This window comes from Microtus oregoni, unplaced genomic scaffold, assembly GCF_018167655.1.
Source record: "Microtus oregoni isolate MIOR12 unplaced genomic scaffold, Mior012 000012F_ref0000307, whole genome shotgun sequence".
Classification (NCBI taxonomy): domain Eukaryota; kingdom Metazoa; phylum Chordata; class Mammalia; order Rodentia; family Cricetidae; genus Microtus; species Microtus oregoni.
Genome location: NW_024543071.1, coordinates 36,559,036 through 36,586,676, shown reverse-complemented (window position 1 = coordinate 36,586,676; position 27,641 = coordinate 36,559,036). Strand labels below are relative to the sequence as shown.

Sequence of the window (27,641 nt, the reverse complement as noted above, 5' to 3'; positions counted from 1 at the left end):
CTTGGTTCTTCTAAAGCCGAGCTGGGAATCAGGAACCCTGTGATTTCTATTGAGTTCTGCCACTATCTACCTGATAAAGCAGAAAAGTCTTGTTCTTCAACATCTGTAAAGCAAGAGGAAGGAAATGTGCCCGAAAGGAATTGGGAGGAGTCCCTGAAAAGAAAAGGATTTTTAAAGTTATGCAAATGAGGAGTTTCGCTTCCCTGGCTTTAGTGACTGTTTGGGGCAGTAGAAACACTGGGGCAGAGCAAAATACCAAGGCGTAGATTGAATATGGAACCTGATCTTTTGTTAGCTGTTTTTTTTCCGATGAATTTCTAATAGTTTATGCGTAGGGTGAAGAACTTTTAACCATCTCCAAAATACTGCCGTTCAAACAAGAACGAATTGATTCTGTCGCTTCAGAGTTTGTCCTTGGACGACGTGACCTGCCATATTGAGGGTTTGTTTAAAACTATAGATTCACACTGCATTTATTAATCACCCATCCTCCCCTCTATATTTCAGGGTTACCACCAGCAACACAAAATGTAAAGATCTGTCCAGTTTCGCTACAGCTCCGCAGGTTTACAAGTGTCGGGCGCTTGCTTTCGGAACGCCCTTCTGATTGGCTGAGCCAATGCCAGTGACATCAACCAACTTACTTTTGATTGGAAGACTGGTTGCTGGGACTGTAGCGTTTGCAGGAAGTCACTTAACTATTTGAGGGCTGGAAACCCGAAGCTGAAGTTCTGTGTCGTCCCTAGGGACGGGTGTAACCGCCTGGGGGAAGATACGTCCCTAAGCCACGCCAGCCGGCACGTGGGCCGGGAGGCGTGGGCGCGCGCGCGGACAGGGCGGCTTCCACGGGGATGCGCCGCCCGGCTCGGAGCAGTTTCCCTTTTAAATGTCAGCGTTCGGGACTGGAGGGGCAGCACGCGGCGGCGGAACGGAACGGTCGGATTGGCCGCGCGCCGTAGTTCTAGACGCACCTCTCCACCGAAGGGCCCTTCTGACTGGCAGGGGGAGAAAGTAAACAGAGTTGAATCACCCACCCCACTGGCCAATTGGAGGGGGCCTGGATTGTGACGTGATGGGATTCTGCGAAATTGTTACTGAGCTGGGGAATGCCGGAGCGGCGCGGCGCGGCAGGACCAGGGGCTCGGTGGCCGTCGGCGGACGCGGGAAGAAGTGTCTTCTAAGCGCAGCGTCCCTCTCGGCCCCCGCCCCCCGCTTCCGCGTATTCGGTTGATGCCCGGGGGCGTGAGCTGGGCGGAGAGGCGGCCGAGGGCGTGCGCCTGCCTGGCAGTTGTCTTTCCCCGCGACTCGGACGCGTTTGCAGTCTAATAAACTTGCGACCGCCACGTGTGGCATCTCTCCAAGGAGGCGTCTCAGGAGGAGGGCGCGCCCGTCGGGGGAACGCGCGGGGCGCCGGGCAGGGCGGCGGCGACAGCGGCGGAGCCGGCCGCGGCTGCTGCGTGCGGAGGCGCAGCCGGTTACGTAAAGATGAGGGGCTGAGGTCGCCTCGGCGCTCCCGCGAGTCGCGAGCTCCCGCGCCCCCGCCCCCTCGGTCTCGCCGCACCGGGCTCGTCGTCCGCGGCCAAGGTAGGGCGAGCCGAAGCTCCGCAGACACCGACAAGTTTGGCCGCACCGCCCGGGGTGCCGTCGCCCGCACCATGTCCGCGGCCGCCTACATGGACTTCGTAGCTGCCCAGTGTCTGGTTTCCATCTCCAACCGCACCGCGGTGCCGGAGCATGGGGGCGCTCCGGACACCGAGCGACTGCAACTACCTGAGCGCGAGGTGACCAAGGAGCACGGTGACCCGGGGGACACCTGGAAGGATTATTGCACACTGGTCACCATCGCCAAGAGCTTGTTGGACCTGAACAAGTACCGACCCATCCAGACCCCCTCGGTGTGCAGCGACAGTCTGGAGAGTCCCGATGAGGATATAGGATCCGACAGCGACGTGACCACCGAATCTGGGTCGAGTCCTTCCCACAGCCCGGAGGAGAGACAGGATTCTGGCAACACGCCCAGCCCGCTCTCCCTCCTCCACTCTGGAGTGGCTGCGAAGGGGAAACACGCCTCCGAAAAGAGGCACAAGTGCCCCTACAGTGGCTGTGGGAAAGTCTATGGAAAATCCTCCCATCTTAAAGCCCATTACAGAGTGCATACAGGTTAGCGGCGTCGCCTCTCCCCCCGCTCCGGGCTTAGCTAACCTTTGGCCGGCCAGCATTCCTGGGCGCCCAGGACTCCGCACTCGGCCTAGAGGCTGCAAACATTTTAGAGAAGAAGCTGCTTAACTCTTGCACGCTCTCCTAACTTGGCCCCAACCTTTAGGAGCCACCCAAAAGCCCCCAAACGGCAGGGCTGAGAGTGTGGCTTGCGTGGCTCGGCGGGGAGCGGGCCCGCCCCTCCCATGCCCGCCCCGCCCCCGGGACTCCGCACCCCATCGGTGCGGGGCCGCCCCACCTGGGGAGACGCTGGCGGTGGGCTGTCAGATGGCGCAGCTTTTATTCCATTCCCTGGTGGGGTTGCAGGAAGGGGTCGCGGCATAGGGGGGAGTCGCACTCTGCGTGAATCCTTTTAGGGATGACCAAGGACTCATTTAGCTGAATGGCGGCTACTTTTCAGGGCTTGCCAAGGTGGTTTTAAATTTGGCCAAGAGTCCCCTGAGAGGTTTAAAATAAAACTGCTCCAGGCTGCAGGGGAGACTGATGAAGGAATGGTTGGTGGATTAATTTCTTGACTAGTCAACCTTCCTAACTAACGTGATTCGGTGCTGATCTGTTCCCATGGGACTTAATAGGTAGCACCTCTGAACCCTAAGTAGAGAGGTGTGGTTCTTGCTGGAGTTCAAGGCCTCGGGGATTGAATGTGGGGGTGCTTATTGCTAGCTGTAGGCCCAGCAGCACAGGCCGACGTGTCTGTAAAGACATCTGCTGTGTGGAATGGGCTTTAGGGACTTAGAAGGACCTTGGTCAACTGGTTCTGGTTGTTCCAATTTAACACACGCAGGCAAGGCTGGCAGGCATTGGTGCTGTCTGGTCGGCTGGGGAAGGGTCATTTGGGACTGCTATCATCAGGCAGCAGGCCTTTCCCGTCTGCCCCGAGACAGCCTGTTTAAGAAGTTGTTGGCGTTGTGTGGCAAGGTGCAGAGGCTTTTTGGTGTGAAGGTCTGGTGTTTTGGTTTCGAAATGGTACTCTCCTTGGGATTTTCGGCCTTGCTTGTGTTTTAAAGGAAGGACTGTGTAACCAACCACTTTTCCTTTTTTTACTTCCTTTGGAAAGCTAGTCTCTTGGAGGTGGTTGCCAGCACCCATAGAAATCTAAATTTCCTAATGATAAACAAACAAACAGAAAAACAGGTGCTTGGGGAGGTCCATATCTGGGTTGCCTTGTGGAACAGCTCCCTTGAAAGTCTGGATCTGTAAAGCGGTTAGGGGAGGCCTGCCCTCCCAGTGAGGGGTGTGATTTTTAGAAGGGCCCTGGGAGGCGAGGAGTGGTCTGTGAACTCAGCCTGTTACCACAGCTGTCGGGAGGGCCTGGCCATGTCAGCCATATTCCCAGGGTTCAGTGGCTCCCGTGGACACCCACTGCCACCTTGAGCAAAGGCATTTTCTCCTTCAGGAAGGCTGCCCGATGGTGTAACAGGGGAGGCCCGCAGTGCCTCCATGGCCCAGCAGTTAGATCCCTGGCATTCTGGGCCATTTCGGCTGAGTGCTCTTCTCCGGCATTTATAGAAATGGCTGCTCATGTGTGCCTGCATGCAGGCGGCTCTTTAATTCTCCATAAGGCACATCAGCTCAGCTGCTTCGGGAGAACCTTTCGGAGTGGAAAAGGAAGTGAAATAAATACTCTTCCCGTTTTAAACGCTAGTCATTCTTTTGGTTCTAGGGGTGTGGTGATTGCAGGGGTCTTATTTATGTTTGGGGGGGGGGAGAAGGTGGGGATGAAGTCCTGCTAGTGTGGACAAAAACTCCAGCCTCTACAGATGTTGCCCAAAGTGTACTGACGAGGAGGCACATGCCAAGTTTGAGTTTCAGGCTTTTGGATTCTCAGACAGCTTCAGGTTAGATGATGGCTGGGTGGGGCAAGGAGCTTCCTGATTTTCTTTCTGCTGGTTTTTAAATCCTGAAGGTGCCTGGAGACAGGCATTCTGTGAAAATCTTAAGAGCTGAATCCCTGCCACACCCCCGTGTTCAGTGCCACTCCACACATTCCCTTGAGAACAACCCCCCTGCTTGCTCACTTCCTTAGAGAGCCTTGCACTGCTCTGCTTCAGACGCCAGCAGCTTTAGAAGTCGAATCATTTGAAAAAATGTTCTAGTGAATTCAGTGGAGCTCCTTTGGTGGTGTCCCGAGGAAGGACACAGTTGAGGTGGCTGAATGAGGCCAAGGCTCAGGTTTGCCTTTCTCTTATTCCCTGAGACCCTCCACGGGTCTAAATAATTCGGGGTTTGCACATTGGAGCGCACGGCTGCAGAATTTGCTTTGCAGATTTGTTTGCTGTGGACGGCACAGAGTTGATAAAAATTTCATTAGTTACCAGCATCGAAAAATCAGGATTCTGGCAGGAGGCCAGATTTCTTGTTCTCTGGAAAAATCAGAAGATCTGACAAACAGTGAGTGGGCCCGGATCCTTGCCTAGCAACAGTTGGTTTGAACTGCTTTGTATTGGGTGGATCTCACGGATTTATTTTTATTTCGGGCCTTTGGAGACAGGGTCTTGCTGAATTGGCTAAGCTGGATTTGAATTTGAGATCTTCCTGGCCACCCCCTTCCCATCCCCTAAATGTTGAAGTTACATGTATACCAGACTTACACTTTTTCCTTGGATACTCAAACTGTCTGGCAGAAGGCACTGCAAAACAGAAGCCTTCCTCCAGTTTGGGAATAGAATGTTTGGTCTTCCTCAGGAGTGTCTATACTGGTCAGTTCTAACTCAGGTGGGAATGGTTGCTTCCGGGTAGCCCGTGTCTCTTTCACTGTTCCCTGTAGCTTTGGCGTTACCTGTTTGAGAGTCTGGTGTTATTCTGGTGTGATGTGGCTGGATGTGGTAGCACATGCCCTTAATTCCAGCTCTCAGGAGACATAGGCAGGTAGATCTCTCTAAGTTTGAGGCCACCCTGGTCTACACAGCAAGGTCCAGGCCAGCCAGGGCTACAAAGTGTGACCCTGACTCAAACAGACATGTGATGTGAAGCCACTTAGGGGCTAGCGGTGCATGTTTAGTGTGTGCCCAAGACCCTGGGTTCAATTCTTAGCACCCAAACAAAAGCCTAGCGAATCCAGGTCTCAGGGTGAGAGCCAGCTCTGGCTGTGGCCCCAAGCCCTTGTCTGAGAGGCCTTAGTGACTGAAGTTTTGTCTCCTGGTCCTTATCACTTTCTCCTCTTTTTATGAGTACAGGGAAACCCTGTACCCTGGTCCTTAAGGAGATGTGCTCTTTACCCTTGTTCTTTCCAGACAACTTCCTACAGCGATATGCGATAGTATTTCAGAAACTACATCCTTCCCGGATGTATTTACATCGAAACCCAACTGAGTGACGAGGAGATGACTTGCCCACGGGAGTATTTCTCTTCTCCTTTCCCACTATATGTCCCCTGAGGAGACTTGAGATGATCTTATTCTGCAAATGCCCACCCTGTACCCTATGGTGACTTAACACTGACAGGAAAAATTACAGAGCTACTTAGGGACTGTGCCCCCTCAGAAGGCCACACATCATTCTAATTCCTAAGATTGTTTCCATCTGTCAAAGAGCCCATTTTTGCCCACCTACCCCAGTGAGACTGTCTAGACCCACCTTCAAATGCCCCGTGTGGAGAAAGAGCAATGAATTGTAGAGAAGCAAGCGCAGAGCCGCATGCAGCTTCCCACTGGGAAGATGGTTTTGTGGGGTTAGTGAATTCCAGATAAGGTGCTCTTCCCTTGAGTCCGAGACACGGTGGCCTTTGGTTATTTGGCCTAGTTGAAATCTCCCCTTGAGATGGAGACCCAGCCTGGTGACTCTTGTTCCTAGTCTGGAAGAGAAGAAGGACCAGTTAAATGCAGGAGCCCTCCTCCATCTCTTATTTGCCCTAGCGTTGGCAAAGCAGGGTGGCCTGAGAGGCTTCTCCTGAAGCTGGCAAGGGTCCCTGCTTCACAGCATGAAATGCAAATGGGGTCCAGTTACAAAGCACGTGGGTGTTTCCTTGGTTTCCCTTTCAGAGGAGTGTGTGTGTGTGTGTGCATGCCCGGGGTTGGAGGAGGGAGGCAGCAGAGGAAATGGGGCCCTCTGGATGGTGGCACCCCATTGCCTCCAGACACAATGCTATAACGGGAGGGAAGTGGACCTTTGGACTCCATTCCTGTCGCAGCTGTTGATGCTTAATCCCAAGAACCAGTCATTCTGCGGTGTCTGTGGGAAACTCCCAAAGTGAACTTCCCAGGGAGAAACATCATAGGACGGTGATCTTCCCTAGTAAGTTCATTGAGAGGAAGAGAGGGCAGATGCTTCCCAGGCGCTTTCAGAAGCCCCTAAAACCACAGGGCTAGCTCTGCTCAGAGCCTGCTTTCAGCTCGGTGTCTGGATGCCTTCCGACCATTAGCATTGTTGGTATTGAAAAACAACACCCGGGGCCTGTTGTGTTTCTTAGTCTGGTTTTTATTTTCTCTCTCATGCCTTATCTATTCTCAAGGTTGGGGGGGGGGGAAGCTTACAGCTAGAAACCTCCCCCACATCACCCTCCCACCCTTCCCTAGTGTTTCTCCACCAAACCCAGCGCCCACGGAGGAGCGTAAATTAATGCCTAGTAATTGGTACAAAGGCACTTTCTGTTTCTATGCAACACACGCAAAAAGGAGAGGCAAAAAAGAAAGGGGGAGAAAAAAAACCCACTGATGTTAAAATAGGAAAGAGATCCTTCCAGCAGTGGACTTGGGTAATCCTGGCTCCCAGTCCGCCCCACTTTTTGTTGGAAGTTAGTCACAGGCCTGGGCCTTACTCAAGAGCTCTTGGAGGTCCGTAGTTGTTGGTCTGAAAAGAATAGGCCTTGGAGGTTGGAAGTGACCTTGAAAGGTCATCTCATCCATCACTTTGTCTAGAAAAGAGCAAGTGCCCACCCTCTGAGATGGGCTTGTTCTGCCGAAGCCTTTGGAGGAACTTGGGAGATTTGGAGGCACACCGCCAAGATACAGAAGCCCTCCTGCCTTCGCTGGCATGTGACTGAGCTTATCCGGGAATCTTCTAGTGCCTGCAGTTCTCAGGAGAAAACGTTAAAGCCTGTGGCTTCCAGCTTGCTTCTGGGAGTGCTCAGTTCTGCCTCCATTGTGAGTTCCTGAGGTTTTGACTCTGTAATTAACAAGGCTTTATTTTTGTTGTTGTTTTAAATCTAGGCCTAAAATGCTGCTATAAGGGGAATTAATCTAGTAAAGGGGCTTGGTGAAGTGGCCTGGCCTCTGCCCTTTTATTACCAGCCAACTCCACTACTGAAGCAGTCCCAGGCAAAGCTCTGGGACAGCCGTTGCTCTCCCTTCCTGGAAGGCTCCTAGAACTTCAGTACCAGTTTGGTACATTCAGGCCAAGAGTGAGCATTTGTCTTGGCCTCAAGCAGCCTCCTCAGTAAGGACTAACATCAATGAAGAGGATGGGGTTCCCCACTAGGGAAGGGAGAAGCATTTCTTTTTCTGGGTTCTTCCTGGACATTGTGCCTGAACACCTGTTAGGTGTGCCTTCAAACTCCCTTTTTCCTGGGCTCCTCCCTCTTCCCAGGCCCCAGGTCTTTGGAGGCCTGTGGTAAAAATGAGAACCTGGACCTGGAATCCAAAGGTTTCCCACCTCATCCTCCTAGGCCAGAGCTTCTGGGTCTTTGAGTAAATGAGTGTGTTTTCTGGACTTGGGAGATGGAACCTGAACCTCCCAAGTGCTAGGCAAGCAATCACTGCAGTATATCCCCAGGTTTTTTGTTATTATTATTATTATTTTGAGATAGAGTTTCTCTTTATAGCCTGCCTGTCCTGGAACTCACTCTGTAGACCAGGCTGGCCTTGAACTAAGGGATTTGCCTGCTTCTACCTCCCACCCTGAGTTTATTTTTAAAATACAGTTGAGAATGAGCACTACTATGACCCGGAGAGTGGAATCCATCCCTGACTGGCCCGGCTGAGTCCTTTGAAAAAAATGAAGAGGTTATTTAAATTAAATAGATTAAAATAAAACCATGGGAGCTTATACCATACAAAATTAATGATGAGGTTTTGAAATGCAGGCGGTGCTGTGTTCTGTCTTCAGAGAAGTTTAGACATGTTTTGGAACCTCCCTCTTCATAGAAGTGGGAGGTTCTATGCTTCTGCAAATCCGTGACAAGTGGGAGCTGCTGGAAAGGCAGGCACAGGGACAAACAGCCCAGAGGCTGACCTGAAGTGATAGGCATTTTGTTTATTTTTAGTTATGTGAAGGTATGTGTCGGATGCCTGTGGGTATGTGCACATGAGTTCAGGTGACCACAGGGGCCAGATGTGCCCGGTCCCTTGGAGAGGGAGTTAGTTATACAGATGTGGGTACAGACTGGAAAGAATTATACAGATAGTGTTGCCCAGAACAATGAGAGAAAGGTGGGGGAACTTGACTATCTGTCCTTTCCAAGGGCCTGACTCTGCTAAGTTTCAGTCAGTGACGAAGTGGCTCTGGCCTGTCAGTTGTCTCAGAGGAGCTAGGTTAGGGCTTTCCAGAGGCGCCTGTATGTCAGTATGGAGTCAAGGGTACCATGGTTGGGAGGGGAGCACTGGCTGTTAGCATCCTCTCTGTAGGCCTATCCTGACGCCCTTACTCTCATCACAAGGACTCAGGCCCAAGCTCTTGTGTCCCTGAACCTCAGGTTTCTCACCTGTGAAGTGGAGCTCCGTAATTACATAGTGATGAAGTTATGAGGCCAAGTTCAGATGAGGAGACATTTAAAAGGTGTAGCATGCTCATCTTATGCTGAGTATTATTACAATTAAAAGTAAACACTATATATATATATATATATATATACATACATATATCACCCAGAATCCTTTGAGAGTCTTAGAATTTTTGTTTAACATTCTAGGTGGATCCGGTGTCAGTTGAGGCTACTGAGTGGCTGAGAAGTGAAAGGTGTGTTAAATGCTGGTGGTCGTGGTGACTTTGTGAATGTTGTCATGTTGAGTATTGTAGTCTGTCTGGTCCTGGGCTAAACAGCTTATGTGTGTCACATATAAACAGCCATCCCACGAGATAGAAATATACTGTTTTTCTTATTTAATGGGAGGAGCCAGACTACGTAGTTAACCTAGTCTGAGTTATGCCGGGAATTTCTACTGTGTTCCAACGTTCGAAGAGTTGTATGTGAGGGTAGTGACCTTAACCCTGTGGCTGTCTCCCAGGGAGAAGAGATTCCGTGTTTCCTGTGGCTCTTTTGTGTTTGTTGTAGGAAAGTCAACAGAAGTACTGACTCCGACCTTGTCATCCAAAATTGTTTAATTCCGGCCGGAAAAAAGAACTTATTTTGTTATGTAGCTCAGTCCAACCTGAAACTATGTCATCAAAGCTGTCTTCAAACTTCCAGCCTCGGCCTCCAGAGTGCTGAGATTATAGGCCAGTGTCACTCTACCTGCAAGGGCTGGGTTTTGGATCCATAGACAAGTTGAAAACAAGACTGTAGACTTGGATAAAACAGTGCTCCAAGCTCCAAACATGGTGTCACACACCTATAGCCCCAACATTTGGCAGGTTGGGGCCCGAGACTGCAGTGTGCTAGAGGCCAACCTAGGCTAATCTACTTAGCAAAGCTTTTTAAAAAGTGTTTATTATTATTATTAAAAGTAGAGCTCCAGGTTCAAGGTGTTTCTGGATCCAGGCATTCAGTGTCCTTCTCGCTGTCCCTTCTCTCTGTGTCTTTGCCACCCTGTTGCTGGCTCTGGCTTCATTCATGAGCTGCTTCTCTCTGAATGGTGCTAAAATGGCTGCCAAGCAACACCAGATTCACTTCCTGCCAATTCAGCAAAGCCACGCGAAAAGACTACTTCCCGCTCCTAACGATTCCAGCAAACGACCGGGGCTCTAAGCCATGACTGAGCATAAATTGTGTGTCCCTTATGAAAGCCATCAGTGTGGCAGGACCAGATTCCATCACATCCAAGCCTCCCGAGTCTGACGGTATGAACTCAGCTACTAAACTCCGAGGACTCAGAGGAAGAAGAGCTGGTTGCAGGAGGAAACGGGAGCACTGTTTCTTACAAGAAGAGGGAATACAGTCCAGACAAGGCAAATCGAACACCTATGTCCACGTAGGCTTGCAAGCAGGATGCACCAACGAGCAGCATTTATTTTTTTCTGCTCTCTGGAGCTTAGCAGAAGAGATAGGCCATGAGTGAACGGACAGAAAAGGCTGCAGAGGAAAGGTGATTTCAACACGTGTTGGAGGTGCTCACACACCCACAGGCCCACCCGAGGAGACTGTCAGGAGACCAGGACCAAAAATTCACATGGGACAAGTTTATCAGGAGCAGCGTGATCTTCAAGGGTATTTACATGATCGTGACTCCAGATTCTCCATTTCAGTGCTTAGGGGAGCGAATTCCATTCGCATGAACATTTATTATCCACGGCGCTAATAGATAAGGTCTGTGTGCAAAGACGAGCCATTTATGAAGCGGTTCCCACCGAGATTGCAAAATCCTTTCAGTGTGCACAGTACTCAGTAGAAACACCACGATAAATGTCAGAAACAGAAAACAGCTTACACACACACACACACACACACACACACACACACGCAAGTGACTTAAATTCCTGGGCTGCCGTAATTCCATTGGAGTTTTCTAACAACACTATCGTTTCAAAGACAACAGCAGAATGAAGCCAGGCGTGAAGGGCATGCCTCTGGTGCAAGCAATTGGGAAGGGACAGGCAGGAGGAATGAATTCTGAGTGCATCCAAGGCCAGCCTGGGCCGCTTGGCCAGATCCTGTGGGGACAGGGTAGCGTGGCCACTTCATGTTTGGAGAGCTCAGACCTACACTCCATCGTCTTTGCTGATGAACGCTAAGCCGAGGGAATCTGTGACTCATTTTCTTGCAGGGATTAGTTAGTGGCTGTTTCATGGGAACCTGTGTGGGTAAGACTATGTCACCAGAGTCATACCCTAGGACCAGCACTGTTCTGGTTCCCAGAGGGGAAGCTGGAGGCAGGTGATTAGCATCACCTGTCACTTTTCGTCCTCATGTGCCTCAGCCTAGCTGGCTGGTAGAGTGGGTATAGTGAATCAGACAGTGAATCAGACCCCAGCCATCCCATTTCTGCTGTTGGAAAACGGCTCTGTCTCGGCAGTGTAGGAGTTCTTGGTCCTTTCTCTATTTAGGGCCAGTGAGTTTATTTAAAAGACAGTATTCCGTAACCCACACTGGCCTCAAACCTCAAGGTGATCCTCCTGTCTCAGCCTCCCAAGTGCTGGAAATATAGGAGCGACTTGTTAATGTATGACATTGTATGGTCTACCTAGGGTAAAGTTCAAAACAGCCACTCTAATTTGGGGATCTTCCGCCTTTCTTCCCCCGAGTGATAGCTCATCTGGAGTAGCCAGCTCGCCTGTTGCTCTGGCATCGTGAAGGGTCATCCACATGACAAGCCTTCCTGCAGCCTGGTGGTCTCCACTGGCTGTCACACACCCACTGTATGTCCCATCCTCACCGAAACCCTGTGCTGAAGAGGGCTTCTACACAGCAGCTACAGAGTGAGATCCTGGGCTCTGTGACCCTGTGTTCCTCCAGTGGGTGGCACCTAGTCCTTTCTCTTCTCTACCCATTTGGAAGGGAGGAAACCCAGGTCTGCAGAGAGGAACAACTCACTCAGCGCCAGGAGTCCAGTCCCTGAGGTTCCATGAGTAGGTCCTGCCTAGCCTGGGCTCGCACAAGCTTCACTTATGTTCCAGAGAGGCTGAGAGAAGGCAGCTTTTCCTGAGCACTTCCTGGTCTGTCATTAAAAAGCAGTGAAGAGCAACGGTGCTCCCTAGACATCTGCACGGATACAGTTCTTCCAATCCTGTTCTGATTACAAATCAGGTTGAAAACAACAGAGAACATTGAAAAGGCCCATGTAAGCCTCAAACACCCTAACTTAGCAGCACTATGGACCATAGGACTTCTCTCCTGATTGTGGCTGACGGGGGAGGGCTATAGCTTATTGCTGCCCAGCATCAGCAAAGGGAATCGAGCCCAGGAAATGACCAAAATACCAGCCTCTGCATTATCACAGCGATGAAGGATCTAAGGCTTAGATTCTTAGATTCTAAGCAAAGCCATCACACGTCAGGGGTCATGTGTACTCTAAGGTCTGGGAAGTGCTGGAAAACCCAAGGACAGTAAGAATAAGGTGTTTAGCGTTTTGTCTATTTGAGACAGGGCTTCACATAGCCCAGGCTTGTCGTGATTCACCTGGCTGCCAAGGATGACCTTGAACTCCAGATCCTGCCGCCTCAGCCTCACGTGTTGGAATTTCAGGCTTGTGCCACAGCTCCAGGCTTGGTGTTCTACATTTTAAAAATGTTACTTTGAAACCTAAAGCTGGCAGAGTGGCCACTTCACTGCCTTAACAATGCCATCCCTGCCCTCCAGCAATGCATATGGAAAGAAGGGCCAGGAAGACAGTAGGCAAAATCCAGCAGGAAAGTTTCTGCCTTCAGTTCGAGCCTTGGCTCTTTTCTCACATCTCATCCCTTTGTATGCACAAAACTGAAGTGAGCATGCGAACGGTGTTTTAAACTGGTCATGCACTTTAGTGCAGTGTCCTTGGGCAAATCCCCTGCCCCTTGGAGCTGGCTGTTTCTGAAACCCGGCCAGTTAGAAATCAGCAATGGTAAAAATGGAGCGAGGAAGAGGATCCATGTGTCTGAGTTAGTTATTGATCATTTGCTTCTTGTTTGATATTGAAAGCCCACTGGCCATTCATTTCTCACATCTTCTACAGTACACTGGGCCGATGAAGTCATGCTGACCTGAGAACCAGCTCCTGGAAGCTGGGATCTGGTCTCTGAGGAACTAGCTGTGTGGATGTGGGGCCTTTGGAGCATGGCTAGGAGCTTCCAGCTCTCAATTCTGTGACAGACTTAAATAATGCCTTCTAATGAAGTGGACCATCATGCAGACTTTTCTCGTGTTTCAAAATACCTTTTTGAGCTGGGCAGTGCTGGCTCACGCCTTTAATCCCAGCATTCCAGAGGCAGAGGCTGGGGGGTATCTGAGTTCAAGGCCAGCCTGGTCTACAAAACTAGTTCCGGGACAGGCTCCAAAACTACAAAGAAACTCTGTCTCGGGAAAAACAGACTGTTTGGGGTTCATATTTTGCCTCTGCACCTGTTTTAGAATTTCCAAGATGAGGCCTCAGGACTCAGTTCCTGCTGTGCTAAGTACCCGAAGGCTTGAGAATCTTGTCTGCCATCTTTCCTTGGAGTTTCGCTAGCTGTGGGTTTCTCACAGTTCTATTGAGTGCGGGGGTTCTGCAAGCAATAGCAGGCAGGTTTACTCCACAGATCCCAAGTGCCTGCCATGCAGTATGTATGCTTTGGGAGACACCCACATCCTACACTAGAGCACAGGTTGCTTTCCTTCCCACAGATATCCGACAGTATGGGTTGTACCCACAGCATGGGTGATACCCACAGACTGAGCACTAATAAAGAAAAAAAAAGCCAAATGTAAAAGGAGTAAAACTACAAAGGTTGTAGGAGAGAAGTGGAGCAGGTGGTACTTGGATGGGTAACCGTGGGGGGCAAGACTGTTCCTTCAGAGGCTGCCAAGACGTCCTTGCTCATTCAGAACGTGTTTGGGTATGGCAATACCGGTGAGCAGGAGACGATGGTGTCGTGATCTTTGAGTCAGTATTCCTGAAAACAATCCACCTAGGAGAAGGTGGGGTTCTGTCTGCAGAGTTCACAGACGGTTATGTTGGGTTTGCACAAGACCTCTGGAGAATGGAGGAAGCCGTGCGTGTTCTGCCCTGCAGGTGCTCGGTGGGTGGAGGGAAGGTGGCCGTGGACAATGGGGGAGATCTGTGTGGGACCCAGCCACATCAAGCACCGTGATTGAGGCTGTGTTCTTGGACTGGCACTCTGCCTGGTAAGGATGGCAGTAGATGGGCAGCCTGCAGATGTGGGGCATATTACAGCACTCAGGAGAAGGGGTGCCTTTCGTTCTTGTTTAGGGCCATTTCTAAGTCCTTATATGGAAAGGGGAGGAAAAGGGGTGTGGGAAGTGTGAGGCGGCAGATGTATATCCCCAAAGGTTCTCCCCTTCTGATGAGTTCTTCCATGTCTTAGACACCTATGGTACCCAATAATTTCTCCATAGGAAACATACATCTCTGCTCCCACAGAATACATTGGCTTGTTTGTTTTGGGTGGGTTTTTTGTATTGTTTTAGGTCAAGGTCTCAATGAATAGCCCTTGGGAGCCTGGAGGTCACTGGATAGGCTGGCCTTAGGCTCAGAACCACCTGGCTTTTTTGTTTGTTTGTTTGTTTGTTTGTTTGTTTGTTTTGAGTCAGAGTCTTTCTAGACGGCCTCAGACTCTTGTCTCAGCTACCCAAGTGCTAATTTATGGACATGTGCCACAACAGCCAATCTCGGAATACTCCTGAATGATCCGTGGGATACCCTAAGCTCAAATGCATCATTGTTTTCAGTAAATCTATGTATTCACATAGAAAACATTTATTGATTAGTTTTTGAAACTAATAATTCAGTTTGGCCTTGAACTTACTGTATAAACCAAGCTAGATTTGGGTTTGTAAGCCTCTTGTAGCCTGCTAAATGCTAGGGTTGCAGGTATATGTCACCAAGCTCTTTAAAATGTTAGATAACTTCATATCTCTGTCTCTGTTTCGCTGATTTCACTGTGTCTGCACATGACAGCCCAGGAGAATGGAGGTGACTGCCCCTTCCAACCTCTGCTGACCTCAAGCTCTCTAGATTTCATTGTAAAGATGAGCTTGAATTTCTGACCTTCCTGCCTCTGTCTCCCAAATGCTGTGGTTACAAGCATGTACCACCATGTCTGGTCTGTGTGGGTCTGGAGATGGAACTCCAGGCTTCATGCATGCTGGAAGGAAGCCGCCACTCTATCAAGTGAGCTACACCCCACACTCCCGGCTCCTTCTTTCCTCTCTTCTTCTTTCTCTTTATTTTTTATTTGGAGGTAGAGTCCCACTCAGTAGCTCAAACTGGTCTCAAACTCATGGCAGCCCTCCCTCAGTAACCCAAGTACTGGGACTATAGATGTGAGCTACCATCCCTGACTTTGTGAGGTTTTTTTTTTTTTTTTTTTGTTTTTTTTTTTTTTTTTTTTTTTTTACTTTGTTTGAGACAAAGTCTCACCGTGTAGTCTAAGCATGCCTTAAGCTTATGGCTATCTTCCCACATCAGCCTCCAGAGTGTTAGGGTTAGAGGTGTGCCCCACCATGCCTAGTTGTATAGTATTGCTTGATCATTAGTGCCTCTTGTAAATTTCCTATTCGCGTCTTTGTCCACTTTTATTACAGTAGACTGTGATTTTGTCTGAGTGTATATGGGTGTTTGTGTTCATGTCTGCGCAGGTGCATGTGTGAAGGCCAGTGGTTGAGCCTCAACTGTCATATTTTTTACATTTATTATTCTCTCATATAATACACCCTGACCGAAGCTTTCTCAATGGAGTCTCTCCGCCTCTCCTGGAACTCACAGTATCGACCAGGCTGAAACTCAAAGATCTGCCTGTGTGTTCATCAATTCATCTAGACTATCCAGCTAGGAAGCTTGTTTGTTTTTTGTTTTTCGAGACAGGGTTTCTCTGTGGCGTTGGAGCATGTCCTGGAACTAGCTCTTGTAGACCAGGCTGGCCTCGAACTCACAGAGATCTGCCTACCTCTGCCTCCTGAGTGCTAGGATTAAAGGCGAGCACCACCACCGCCCAGCTCCAGCTAGGAAGCTATAGACTCTCTTATGTCTTCCTTCCCAGTGCTGGGATTACATGTCCGTATTGCTATGCCCAGCTTTTTTTAAAAAAACATTTTATTTATTTATTACGTATACAGTGTTCTCTCTGCACGTGTGCCTGTAGGCCTGAAGAGAGCACCAGATCTCATTACAGATGGTTGCCATGTGGTTGCTGGGAACTGAACTCGGGACTTCTGGAAGAGCAGCCAGGGCTCCAGCCCCTGAAACTCAGGTCTTTATAGCAAGCACTATCCTATCTTATTACCTGCTGTAATTTCATGAATTCATTGCTTAAGTCCTTGTTTCATAAAGTTTTATAATGTGTAAAAAGTTTCATAAATATATATTGTCATGGAGACTCTGAGGCAGCGGGATGGTGAGTTTGAGGCCGGACTAGACTACACAGAGAAAGACCCTGTCTCAAAAACTAAGAAAAACCATCCATGAATTTTGCTTATGGCTTCATGTTTAGAAAGCCTGTATTCCACCATGATTTAAAAACCTTGATCTGTATTTTGCTTACTTTTTAGCTTTATAGACCATTAGAATTCCTTTAAGTAAAAATCTATAAAATAGGGCTGCGGATTTAACTTTTTATCTGATGTTCCTGTTATGAAAACAATACATGTGGTCACTGACTCGAAATACTGCATTACCATATACAAAATCCCTGCAGAGACTCGGGTTTACCATGCACTAAATCATGTACTCCATCCCGATAGATTCTTTGGGTTTGTTTTCAGTTCTACTGTTGCTGAGCTGGTGTCTCACAGTCTCTGTTTTATAGCTTTAATAATATATTTTAATAAATAGTCTGGCAAATACTTACTGTTCCGAAAAAAACCTCCTGGCAAGCCAGGCATATTTGTCCTTATAGGTGGACATCAGGAATTTGTCAAGTTTGAAGAAAGAGGAATTCTTACCACCGTGTGTGTGAATGTCGGGTATGAGTTTGCGCAGAACTGTGGTGTACCACGCTGAGTTTTGCCCTCCGAGGACGTGGGAGCTCTTCCACTGTGTGTTTTCTTTGATTCTTGGGGTATAGTTGTGAAAGTCCTGAGCCTTCATTTTTAGGTCTATCCTGAATTCTCCCGAGCAGACCCATACCAAAGTCGTGGCTCCTGCTCTTGTAACTTAGAGGGAATCCCCCTCCCCAGTGATCGTTGTATCAGCTGCAGGTCACAGACTTCACTCACTCTGGACAGAGAGCCGCTGTAATGGCAGTCCAGGTGTCCCCGGACAGCTTTGGTCTTCTTCTTTGCTACTGACCTATGCTGAAGGAAGGTTTCGGATTTGTTTTCTTTAAACTTGCTAAATAATTTTCTTTCTCTTTTCCTAAAAGCTTTCATTAGGGAGGAACATTAAGTTTTATCAAGTGTTCTGCATCTATCAAGAGGTGCATCTATATAAGTGCACTATCAGTAATGTGTTTTTCAATACCAAATTTACCCTTTTTCCCATAGACTTTTAGCGCTTTCTTCCTTCCTTCCTTCCTTCCTTTCTTTCTTTCTTTCTTTCTTTCTTTCTTTCTTTCTTTCTTTCCCTGTCAAATACAAACCGGTTTTTCCTGAAGAAGCAGGCTTGGTTCTGTGCACTTGCAGGAAGCTATGATTCTTGATCGACACGTATGGAGTTCTGTTCTGGAAAGGAAGCTTCCTTCCCTTAGATTTGTTACCAACTTGGTTGGCTTTGGCCAGAAAGAAACAGTGAGAACATTTGATTTTGGATTTGGAACCGTGACATGACAAGGTTAGACCTCCTCTGAGCCCTCTCTGACTAAGGAAGGGAAGCTGAGAAAAACCAGGGAGAAGGAGGTATTGAAAGCAAAGGCCTCTCTGACTTCAGGTTCAGACCTCAGTGGTAGCCTTGACTCTGAGAACCCAGGGGAGCCTGCGTGGGACTGGGAAGGTCCGATGGGCAGGCCGTGTACCTGCCAAGCTCTCTGCCCCCTCCTCATATATGGAGTCTCAGCTCCATTCCCTTCAGGATTTTCCCAGTAGGAATGAACTATATCCGTTGCCTTTCCATTGCTGTGACAAAATACTTGAGACGTCAGTTTTGAGAGGAAAGCTTTAGCTGACTTATGGTTTCGGAGAGTTCAGCCCATGGTGGCTTGCCTGGGTTTCTTTGAGCCTACTTGAGCAAGGATTCACAGTGGAAGTGTGGGGGATAATGGAGGACGTTCACCCCATGGTAGCTGAGAAACTGGGAGAGAAGAGGGGCCAGGGTTCCAATATGCCCCTCAAAGACATGCCCTCGATGACCTAACTTCCCCGTGAGGCTCCATTTCCTGGCCAGTTCATCACCTCCTGATAGCCCCGTCAGCTGGCCACCAAGCCTTCAGCACAGGAACCTCACTGAGAGGCGTTTGAGATCCAGTCCCTTAGAGCTGACTAATTGCTAGCAGCCAGGAAGTTCCTTCTGAGAAGCAATGTGGGCCCTTTGTGAGCATAGCTGGGAGGCCCAGCTCGGCCTGTCTCCTGCCGTGGTGGGCCTGGGAACATTCTGCAAACCTGGTCATCTCCACAGAGCAAGTCTATTACTCATGTTGTGCCAAGTTTAGTAGCTTTGTTAGTCAAGTTGACTTTATACTCCGGAAGAGCCTGTAAGAAAGAGGTGCAGAGCTTGTGCCGAGGGGGGCGGGGAGTGTGATGTAAATAATGAGAATTCAAAGGCTTGGGCGCTTAGCAGCTCTGCTCCAGAAAGTCAGAGTTTATTATGATGTTGCCTCTGGGTGTGCTTTTCCAGAGAAGGCCAGAAACAAATTCTCGCACAAGCCTGCATTCCCCCCAGGAGAAGGGTAACTCTCGAAAATGCTGCAGACCGGCATAAGGACCCTCTGACTGATGCTTGCCTTGCTGTGACTATCATGGAGAAGGCTGACCATTGCCCTTTGACCTTAGCACTGAGGTGAAAGAGTGCACCTGACCTGGTTTCCCCCTTAGAGCAGAACTATGGCATGGCAGGACACAGGTTCCTAGCCCTCATTTCCCTTCTCAGCAAAGTCTGTTCCCTGCAGCCCTGTGCTCCTCTCTGCATAGTGATTTCCCCTTCTCTCCCTCCTTATTTTCTTTGACATGGGCTCTTGCTGCGTAACACAGACTTATCTGAAACTTGTGGCAAGCCTCCTGCCTCAGCCTCCCAAGAGTCAGTTAACAGGTGTGCCCACCATGCCTGGCTCCTGTTTCAGGCTTCATTAGGTGCAAACCTCGTATCACTTTGTCAGTGACATCTAGTCTCTGCCATTCACATCATCATGCATCCCATAATAGGTTCTGTGCAAAGGCTCGCTGGGGTGAAGAGGAGAAAGCAGTAAGTAGGTTCCCACAGCATCAGACCTGCACATACACCACTGGCTGGTTTTATCATGCGGCATGTGTGTGACTGTCAAGATATTACTCTTCAGGTGACCATGGGCCCTACCACAATCCAGGATCCAGGTAGTCACGAATGCTCATTTCATCTCATTTCTCCGACACAAGGCGCCATCTCTCGTTCTTAACCGTTTGGTCTTGACTTCTGCAAGCCAGATCTGGATGGTAGGTTATGGGTTGCTAAGCTCTGGTGAATGCTTTTTCAACATTCTGATGTCTTTTTCAAAACGTACTCCATGAGACTCATACCTGCTGTTGACGACAGCATCTCGCTTTGCTAACTGCTTATGAACTGTCAGCTTTGGTGGACAAGTGAAATGGGCCCCACAGAGGCTGTTCTTTCTCGTTTGGGCTAGCTCACCTCTTCTCTCTGAAATACTTGGGACAAGTGTTTCAGCACCTCCATTAAGAGCAGTGGGAAGAATCACAAACGGTGACAGGCCATATTGGAAGTGAGTCTCATGAGAATGAGCCCTAAATACCTTTGAATTCTCCCTGTATAAGCATGAAGAATGTTCCTGTGGTCCCTACAACTGACTCGTGATACTTTGCACTGTGACACTTCTCTGTAGCCATCTTTTTCTTTCTTTCTTTATTCTTTCTGGGTTTTGGAGATAGAGTTTCTTTGTATAATAGCCATGGCTGTCCTGAAACTCACTATGTAGACCAGCTGACCTGGAACGCAGAGAGATCTCCCTACCTCTGCCCCGTGAGTGCTGGGACTGAAGGCTTGTACCACCATGCCCAGTGTGCAGCCATCTTCTAAATGAGGGAAGTCCCTTTCTCCTTGGCAACTCTGCCAACAGAGTGACCCTTAGGAACCTTTTCCCTGGATGCAGACACAGCTTAGCCCTCCTTCTCCCGACTCAGTTGGCGCACGGCTGCAAGTGCAGTGAGAACCGCTAACCCGTATGGCACACTGCCAAGAAAGCCATGTCACTGACAAGCTCTGGGAAGACAGAAGCTTTATTTTAGGTCTTCTCGCCATTTTTCCTGAGCACCATTTGAGCAGTGGCTAGAGCTTCCAAGGGCGAAAAAGCAAGAGCTTTTGTCTCTTTTTTTGTTTGAAGCTTATTCTGTGAATTCTGCTATATTTTCCCCATTTTTTATCTATAATATCTATATCTATCTATGTCTTTATATATATGTTAAAAGATAGGATTTATGTTATGTAGCCCAGGCTACTATGAACTCATAATTCTCCTGTCTCCATCTTCTGGGTACTGGGATTCCAATCCCAGCTTGTCTTTTTATTTTCACTTATTATTTATTTATTGGTTTTTTCAAGGCAAGGTCTCTCTGTGTAGCACTTGCAGCCCTTGAACTCACTCTGTAGACCTGGCTGGTCTCAAATTCAGAGATCGGCCTGCCTCTACCTCCTGAGTGCTGGATTAAAGGCGTGCACCACCACTGCTTGGCTTTGTTATTATATATTTAACATACTATTGTTTATAAAAAACATTTCCCTGTAGATGCTTTTTTGCAGTTAGAAGGACTTTGTTGCAACCTAGTTCTAGAATAGTCCTGAAGTCTACTTCAGTGACCTAACTTCTGAGAAGGTTTTGGTCAGTAATAGTGTTTGGAAATAAATACACCCCTGTAACACCTACCTGGCCCCTGCATCTGTGGGTTCCACATCAGTTTTATCAGTTCCACATCAGTCAAATACAGATAAAAAATATTCAGAAAAGTGTGTTTCTACTAGACATATGTTGATCTTTTTCCTTGTCATTAGTCCCTAAGCAATGAAATATAACAACTATTTAAGTAACTTAGGAATCATTGAAAATACATATGATGTGCTTATGATATGGAACTATAAAGTATACAGTCTTATGCAAGGGACTTGAAAGTCTTTAAATTATGGTATCCATGTTGGGGTAGGGGTCTTGGATTCCCCCCCACACACACACACACACTGGTACTGGGCATTCGATAAATGCAGGTAATACAAAAGTCACATAGAATATTTTCCTTGCCACAAGAAGCTCAATCCTAGAGAGTTGTTACAATCTGGATTTCGACTTGTACTCCAAGGTCTGCTGAAGTTGGTGCAATGCTTCTTGCTCGTCAAGAGTCTGCAGCCCCTGCTTTTGCTTGTTTTAGATTTGCTTTGGATTGCTCAGTGCAGACTTTCTGGCTGCCTTTTCTTCTTGACCCACCTCGGGAACTCTCTGTGCAACATCACTTCTCTCATCTGTGGGTAGCTCCAGCGTTCTTGTAAGGACTTAGCCCGTGGTTAGGCTGTGCAGTGTTAGACCTGGGCTCTATTTGGAGCACAGAAATGCCCGCGGGTAGCAGGTATAGATGTCTGCAAGGCCTGAACTGTTTGTTGGCTGGCTTGGCCTCACTGTTTCTGCGTCTTGTCAGTGCAGGTGAAGAAGGGAAAGAGTGTCTTTCTGATGACTCAGGGGCTTCGTGCTGGACAGCTCCCAGCCTCTGCAGTGTCTTTCCAGCTTCCGGCTAGCCTGGGGACAGGAGTGAGAAAATGATCCGCTCCTCCCCACACCTACCAAAGGCGTGTCTGGAGAGCTGTGTGGAAACAGGAGCCTGTGTGTCCTGTGTGTACGAAACAGCTGGCTTGGGCTGGACTTGGAACAGTGTGAAGGGCAGGCAGGTGGTCCCAGAGCAAGGTGATGCCAGGTACTTGCAAGAGCAACTGAGGTCCTAGTGTTAACAGTATAGTCTGCTTTTGTGCTGGTATGTGTCCTTCCCGAATGATGGCTTGGTCCCACCCTCCTTGCTAGGATCTTGGTGGGTGTGTAAGAGGGTGGGTATCTCTTAATGCCACCATAAGCATGTCTTCCAGGTCGGACTGTGGCACAATTTGGTGCGACTCCAACCTTAAGAAAGCAGTCAGAAGCAGGAAGGATGTGGGAAAAGTGTCAAGACCTTATGACTCACAAGAGGCAGGACAGCCAAGTAGCTAGAAGCTCCGGGTTTGACATTGGGCAGACAGTGAGCTCAAGGCTTCTGAGCAAGTAGCTTCACCTTGCAAATCCCCATTTTCTCAACCGTATGATGGCCGCCATGTGGGGGACCCCATGAGAAGGGATCCAGGGAAGCAGTGAGTGGGGGGCCCGAGCTCTCTGCCTGCATGTAATGAGAGGGGCGTGGAGGGAATGTTTACCCTGAGGAAGAGAAGGCTAGTGAGCACTGGTGGCTGGGTGCTGAGACACTCAGAGATAGCTTTGCAGGAGCGCACAGTTCACAGCAACGGAGAAGTCTGTGCAGCTTACCCTCAAGCGCCACCTCCGCAGGTAGTGGCTTCTTACCATCAAACTTGCTGGTAGATGCCGGGTGGCGACAGTCCTGGGGACGTCTAAGGGCAATGCCTGTTGTGGGAGGGAAGGTGGCCTCTCGGTTCTCTACTTTCATCTCTACAATAACAGGAAATAGAGCAGAAAGGGCCTGACCTTTGGCCTGATCTGAAGAGTTCATGAAACCAACAATTGTATAGGATAAAATTAAAAGGGAGGAAAGAAAGACTTGTGAGTGAGCATTGGGTGCAGATTGGGTGCAGGCACCCGGCTTATTTGTTTAGAGGGTTCTCAACCATCCTCCCCACCTCCCACCTGCTAAGCTTGCCAGGGCTGCCAGAAGGAGGAACCACAGACATCCTATGGCTGAGTCAGCAGTCATCTCTGGAGGCTAGATGCTCACCAAGGTCTCTCTCAGGATCTCACTGTACTCTTTCTCATGTCCCCTCTTACAAGGACACCGGTCCTGGGATGAAGGTCCACCCCACCCCCCAGTGACCTCGAATGTGAGCATTTAGGATGGTGAGATGGCTGAGCAGGTAGCACCCCCGTGCAAGTCTGGGGACCTGAGTTCAATCCCAGAGCCCCAGTAAAACAGAAGAGACCTGATGGAGGAAGGTCATTGGTTAAGTAATAAAGAAACTGCTTGGCCTCATAGGTTAAAACTTAGGTGGGAGGAGTAAACAGAACAGAATGCTGGGAGGAAGAGGAAGTGAGCTCAGACTCCACAGCTCTGCTCTCTGGAGCAGAGACCCATGCTCCCCTCTCCCGGGTAGATGTGATAGCTCTGCTCTCTGAGGCACACGCGATGAAGCTCCGACCCAGGATGGACATAGGCTAGAATCTCCCTGGTAAACCACCTCGTGGGCTACACAGATTACTAGAAATGGGCTAAATTAATATGTGAGAATTAGCCTTGAAGAGGCTAGATAGAAATGGGCCAAGCAGTGTTTAAAAGAATACAGTTTGTGTGTTGTTATTTCGGAGCATAAGCTAGCCAGGCGGCCAGGGTGCTGGGGATGCAGCCCCGCCGCTCATATTACAACAGAGACCTGACGCCACAAATGTGTCCTTCGACCTCCTTATGAGTGTCCTAACACACAAGCCCATGTGCACACATGTATCTTTTTTTTTTTTTTTGGTTTTTTCAAGATATAAACTTTTTAGCAATGCAAGTATTTGCATGTAATGTAATGTAATGAATGTAATAGTGTAAATGTGTGTTCCATCATGAAGAAAATGACAGTAAAAGAGTCAGTACGTGAGACAGTTTTTCCTTTCCAAATATTTTCCCATCCATTGTTGGTTGAATCCAGCTAGGGACCCCATGGATGGGGGACAACCATACAGCCACATTCTGAGATGTGTATGAGGGGTCAGGTCAACTGAGAGTTTGCGAGAAATGCATCAGAGCCTGTAAAACTCATGACAAGAAGTTTATCCTTTTTGTTACAGCGGTTGTCACTCATAGGTGGCCTTCAGAATGTTTTTGACGTGCCCTTTAAACAGTATTCTGTCTTGATTCCCTTCTCTTAGGTGAACGGCCCTTTCCCTGCACGTGGCCAGACTGCCTTAAAAAATTCTCGCGCTCGGATGAGCTGACCCGCCACTACCGGACCCACACTGGAGAGAAGCAGTTCCGCTGTCCGCTGTGTGAGAAGAGGTTCATGAGGAGTGACCACCTCACCAAGCATGCCCGACGTCACACCGAGTTCCACCCCAGCATGATCAAACGATCAAAAAAGGCACTTGCCAGCCCCTTGTGAGGTGCTTCCCCATGGCAGCCAGGCAGAGATGGTCCCCGGAAAGACAAAGCTCCCAGGAAACAGACGGACAGATGGAAGCCCGCCCCAGCCGAGGCGTGCTGGCCGCAGGAGGTCACTGCTCTTTGATCACTATTCTGATACTCTCCCTGTACTGTTTCCAAAAAGCACATGGTAGCCTAAGATCAAAGTCAACATTTGGTCCCCTTGCAGAGGCAACTTGGAACCGTCTCTTGACTGTTGGAGGGCAGGCAAATGCTTTTGGTATTTTCTTCTTTGTTTTTGGGGGTGGGCGGGAGGGGGGGGGCAAGGCCAAGACTCGGGGTAGGCGTTTGAAGATTCACACTGGTGTACATACGTCTGACTGGGTGAGTTGACCCCTGGCCTCCCACAGTGACTCTGGGTCCTTGATGCTTGTTGACTCTCAGAATCATTTCCTTCTCTTTTAATGTACCGACCAGTGTGTTTCAGTTTGTTTAGCAGAACCACTCTCCTGAATCACTTTAACGTTTGAGATTTAAGAAAAAAAAAAAAAAAACAACCCTCCATAGCACAGCTGTCTTTTATGCAAGCAAGAGCACACCTACTCCAGCATGATCTGTCATCTAAAGACTTGAAAACAAACAAACAAACAAAAGTTACTTCTAGTCAATGGATAAGCAGAGTCCGAATTGACACTAATCAAGACAGACCTTCGCGAGGTCACGGTAGTCCGGAGCTTTCCAGCCCTGCTTTGTATGACTTGTACTATCGGAACATAAACTGCACTTTCGTTTTCTAAGACCGAGGGTGAGTAAGGTAATCCATGCTTTGAGGGTAGAAGCAGACGTTCTGTTTGGCACCACGTTACAATCTGCTTATCTTACAGTATACACGTTTCCCTGAGAACCCGTAGCAGAGCTGTGAGGGCAGAAAGTCTAAAACACATGCTGAGGAGGAACAGGAGGGGGGAGGAAGGTGGTGTTTTGGTAGATGCAAAAGTGAGCAAACAGTTTGACCTTTCATGAATTTGTTTGAATTTCCCCGCCCTTTCAGATGACGTCATCTTATTACACTCATGACGCTAGGACACAGAAGGAGAGCTTTCGGTTCTTTCTAGTGTTAGTTGATAAATGGGTGCATAACCATCGCCAGGCCTGGAATGCCTGTTTGTTTTGTTGGTTTTTGTTTGGGGCTGGGGGGGATGTTTCTTGGTCGCCTTCCTGTGTTCCTATGAGATTCCCACTATGAGGTGTAAGAGGTTGTATCAAAGGAAAGGGAGCTGAAAGATGAAAAACAAAAACAGTTTGCCCCCATAAGTAGTAAGTACCAAGGGAAGATGCCACAATAACTTCAGAGGCGACCCTGCAGAACAGCCCCTTCTGTGAGCACAGGTCAAAGAGACACACGTGAGTGACATCACACCACCAGCTGTCTGCATCCGTAGCCTTCCACTCCTTCGCTCGGATCTAGGTGTCTAACAATGGCCTAAACCACTATCTCCATCCTATGCCATTTACTGAAAACGGCCAGAAAAACAAACTCAGTTTTCATAGTTAAAAAACAAAAAAAGCAAAAAAACAAACAAAAACCTCAATCGAGGGGAGTCGGCAGTGATCGTGGGGAAATGTTTACATTTTCTTCCTTCAGAAAGACCACTTTCTGACGGGTTTACCTGCTATCTAGAACAGAGCGCTACGGTGCACTCTGGTTTAGCCATGTGCAGCACATGGCGTGCAAACTCGGGGTTCTCACCTATGGCGAGCTCCACATTTCACCCAGCGAGGCTCACTTCCATCCCGGCAGCGGGTGCTCCTGCAGCGGGCACGGGGCACAGCTGACTCCGACTTCCAGTACAACAGCCATCATTAGCACAGTGTTTTCTGTTTAACCAATGGAGTCGCATCAGGAGTTCTATCCAGAGAACTGCTTTTAACATTAGGGACTGGGAGCAGTCCATGAGCTAAAAAGGAAAGTGTTTTCTCACGAGAAAACATGTCAGGAAAAATAAAGAACACTTTCTACCTCTGTTTCAGATTTTTGAAACGCTTATTTTAAACCAAATTTTAATTTCTCTGTCCAAAATAAGTTTTAAGGACATCTGTTCTTCCATATGAAATAGGTTAGGCTGCCTATTTCTTCCTGAGCTCATGGAAAGGCTATGCATAGGGTCCTCTGCACGCTGCCTTTTAGTGAGCGAGGAGTTTGAGGTTGCCTAGCAACTTGCTAACTTGTATAAACTCAGCTTTCCCTCACAGAAAGAAATGAAGGAAAAACCAGTCGGTGAAAGACAATCTTCATTGTTTCGGGAGTGAGTCTGAATGTGGCTCTTGCCGAACGCTAGGTGGATAGAAACACAGCAACTTGTCTAGAAAGAGAAATGCATAATTCCTTCCCAGAAGAGTTGCTACTTGCCTTTTCAAGTTGTTGACAGACACACATTTGATATTCTCTTCTATGTTCTAGTAACGTAACGTAGAAACTCAAGGCTTTTTATTCTTTGTGATAAGTCCTGTTTTGTCTCACAGAACAGGAGCCAGCATTCTAATTAGATTTACTACACGGAGATATGGTTCAAATAGGACTACTAGAGTTCGTTGAACACTAAAACTATGAGACAATTACTTTTTATATTAAAAAGACCATGGATTTAACTTCTACAAATCCAAACGCAGAATAGTAATTTTTGTTTACTTTTTTAACCAAACTGAATTTTTTTGAAAGACGATCGCAGGTGTTTAAAAAGAAAGAGAAGCTGTTTTATCTAATACTGTAAGTAGTTGTCATTCGTGGACAATATACTAGTTTTAGAGGTAAGATATCTCCTCTCCTTGGTTAGGGAAGAAGAATGCCCTTCACCATTGTGGAATGACACCCTGGCTTTAAGCTCCACATCACGCTTCTTTTGAGAATTATATTTGGTAGTTGCAATTACAGAAACCAGTTAGTTTGTCAGTTTGCAGATAGACTTAGCAGTACTCATCGCTCTGGGTAGATAAGATGTTCTTTCACAGCGGATGAATGGTCTGTAACACTGTAAGATACTGATCTTTACAACTGTTTAATCAGTTTTATTTTTGTACAGTATTAGTGACCTAAGTTATTTTGCTGTCCCGTTTTTGTAAATCAAATGAAATTATAAAAGAGGATTCTGACCGTAGGTATTTTGTACATATGTATATATGTTGTCCAAATAAAAATAATAAATGATGAAGAGTAAATTGTCGCAGCCATTATGTTCTTCCGTAGGGTCGCGTTGTTAACTGCAAGGCTGATTTAACCCTCTGCCTTTCACCGTGCAGCATTTTG

The 27,641-nt window shown here is 48.2% G+C and overlaps 1 protein-coding gene across 1 annotated transcript; it reads left to right on the top strand.

Moving 5' to 3' along the window:
* The first annotated feature begins 1,649 nt into the window (after positions 1-1,649).
* On the top strand, positions 1,650-27,548 carry Klf9 (Kruppel like factor 9). The gene is made up of 2 exons (XM_041660944.1): positions 1,650-2,160; positions 24,127-27,548. The coding sequence occupies exons 1-2, from the start codon at positions 1,656-1,658 to the stop codon at positions 24,354-24,356; spliced, it is 735 nt and encodes a 244-aa protein (XP_041516878.1). The 5' UTR covers positions 1,650-1,655; the 3' UTR covers positions 24,357-27,548.
* Positions 27,549-27,641: the final 93 nt, after the last annotated feature.

What these genes read in the sequence shown, in the direction of transcription:
- Klf9 (XM_041660944.1), top strand. Translation starts at nt 1,656, where the DNA reads ATGTCCGCGGCCGCCTACATGGACTTCGTAGCTGCCCAGTGTCTGGTT. An exon ending in CCATTACAGAGTGCATACAG is followed by an intron (nt 2,161 to 24,126) that starts GTTAGCGGCGTC and finishes CCCTTCTCTTAG; the next exon opens with GTGAACGGCCCTTTCCCTGC.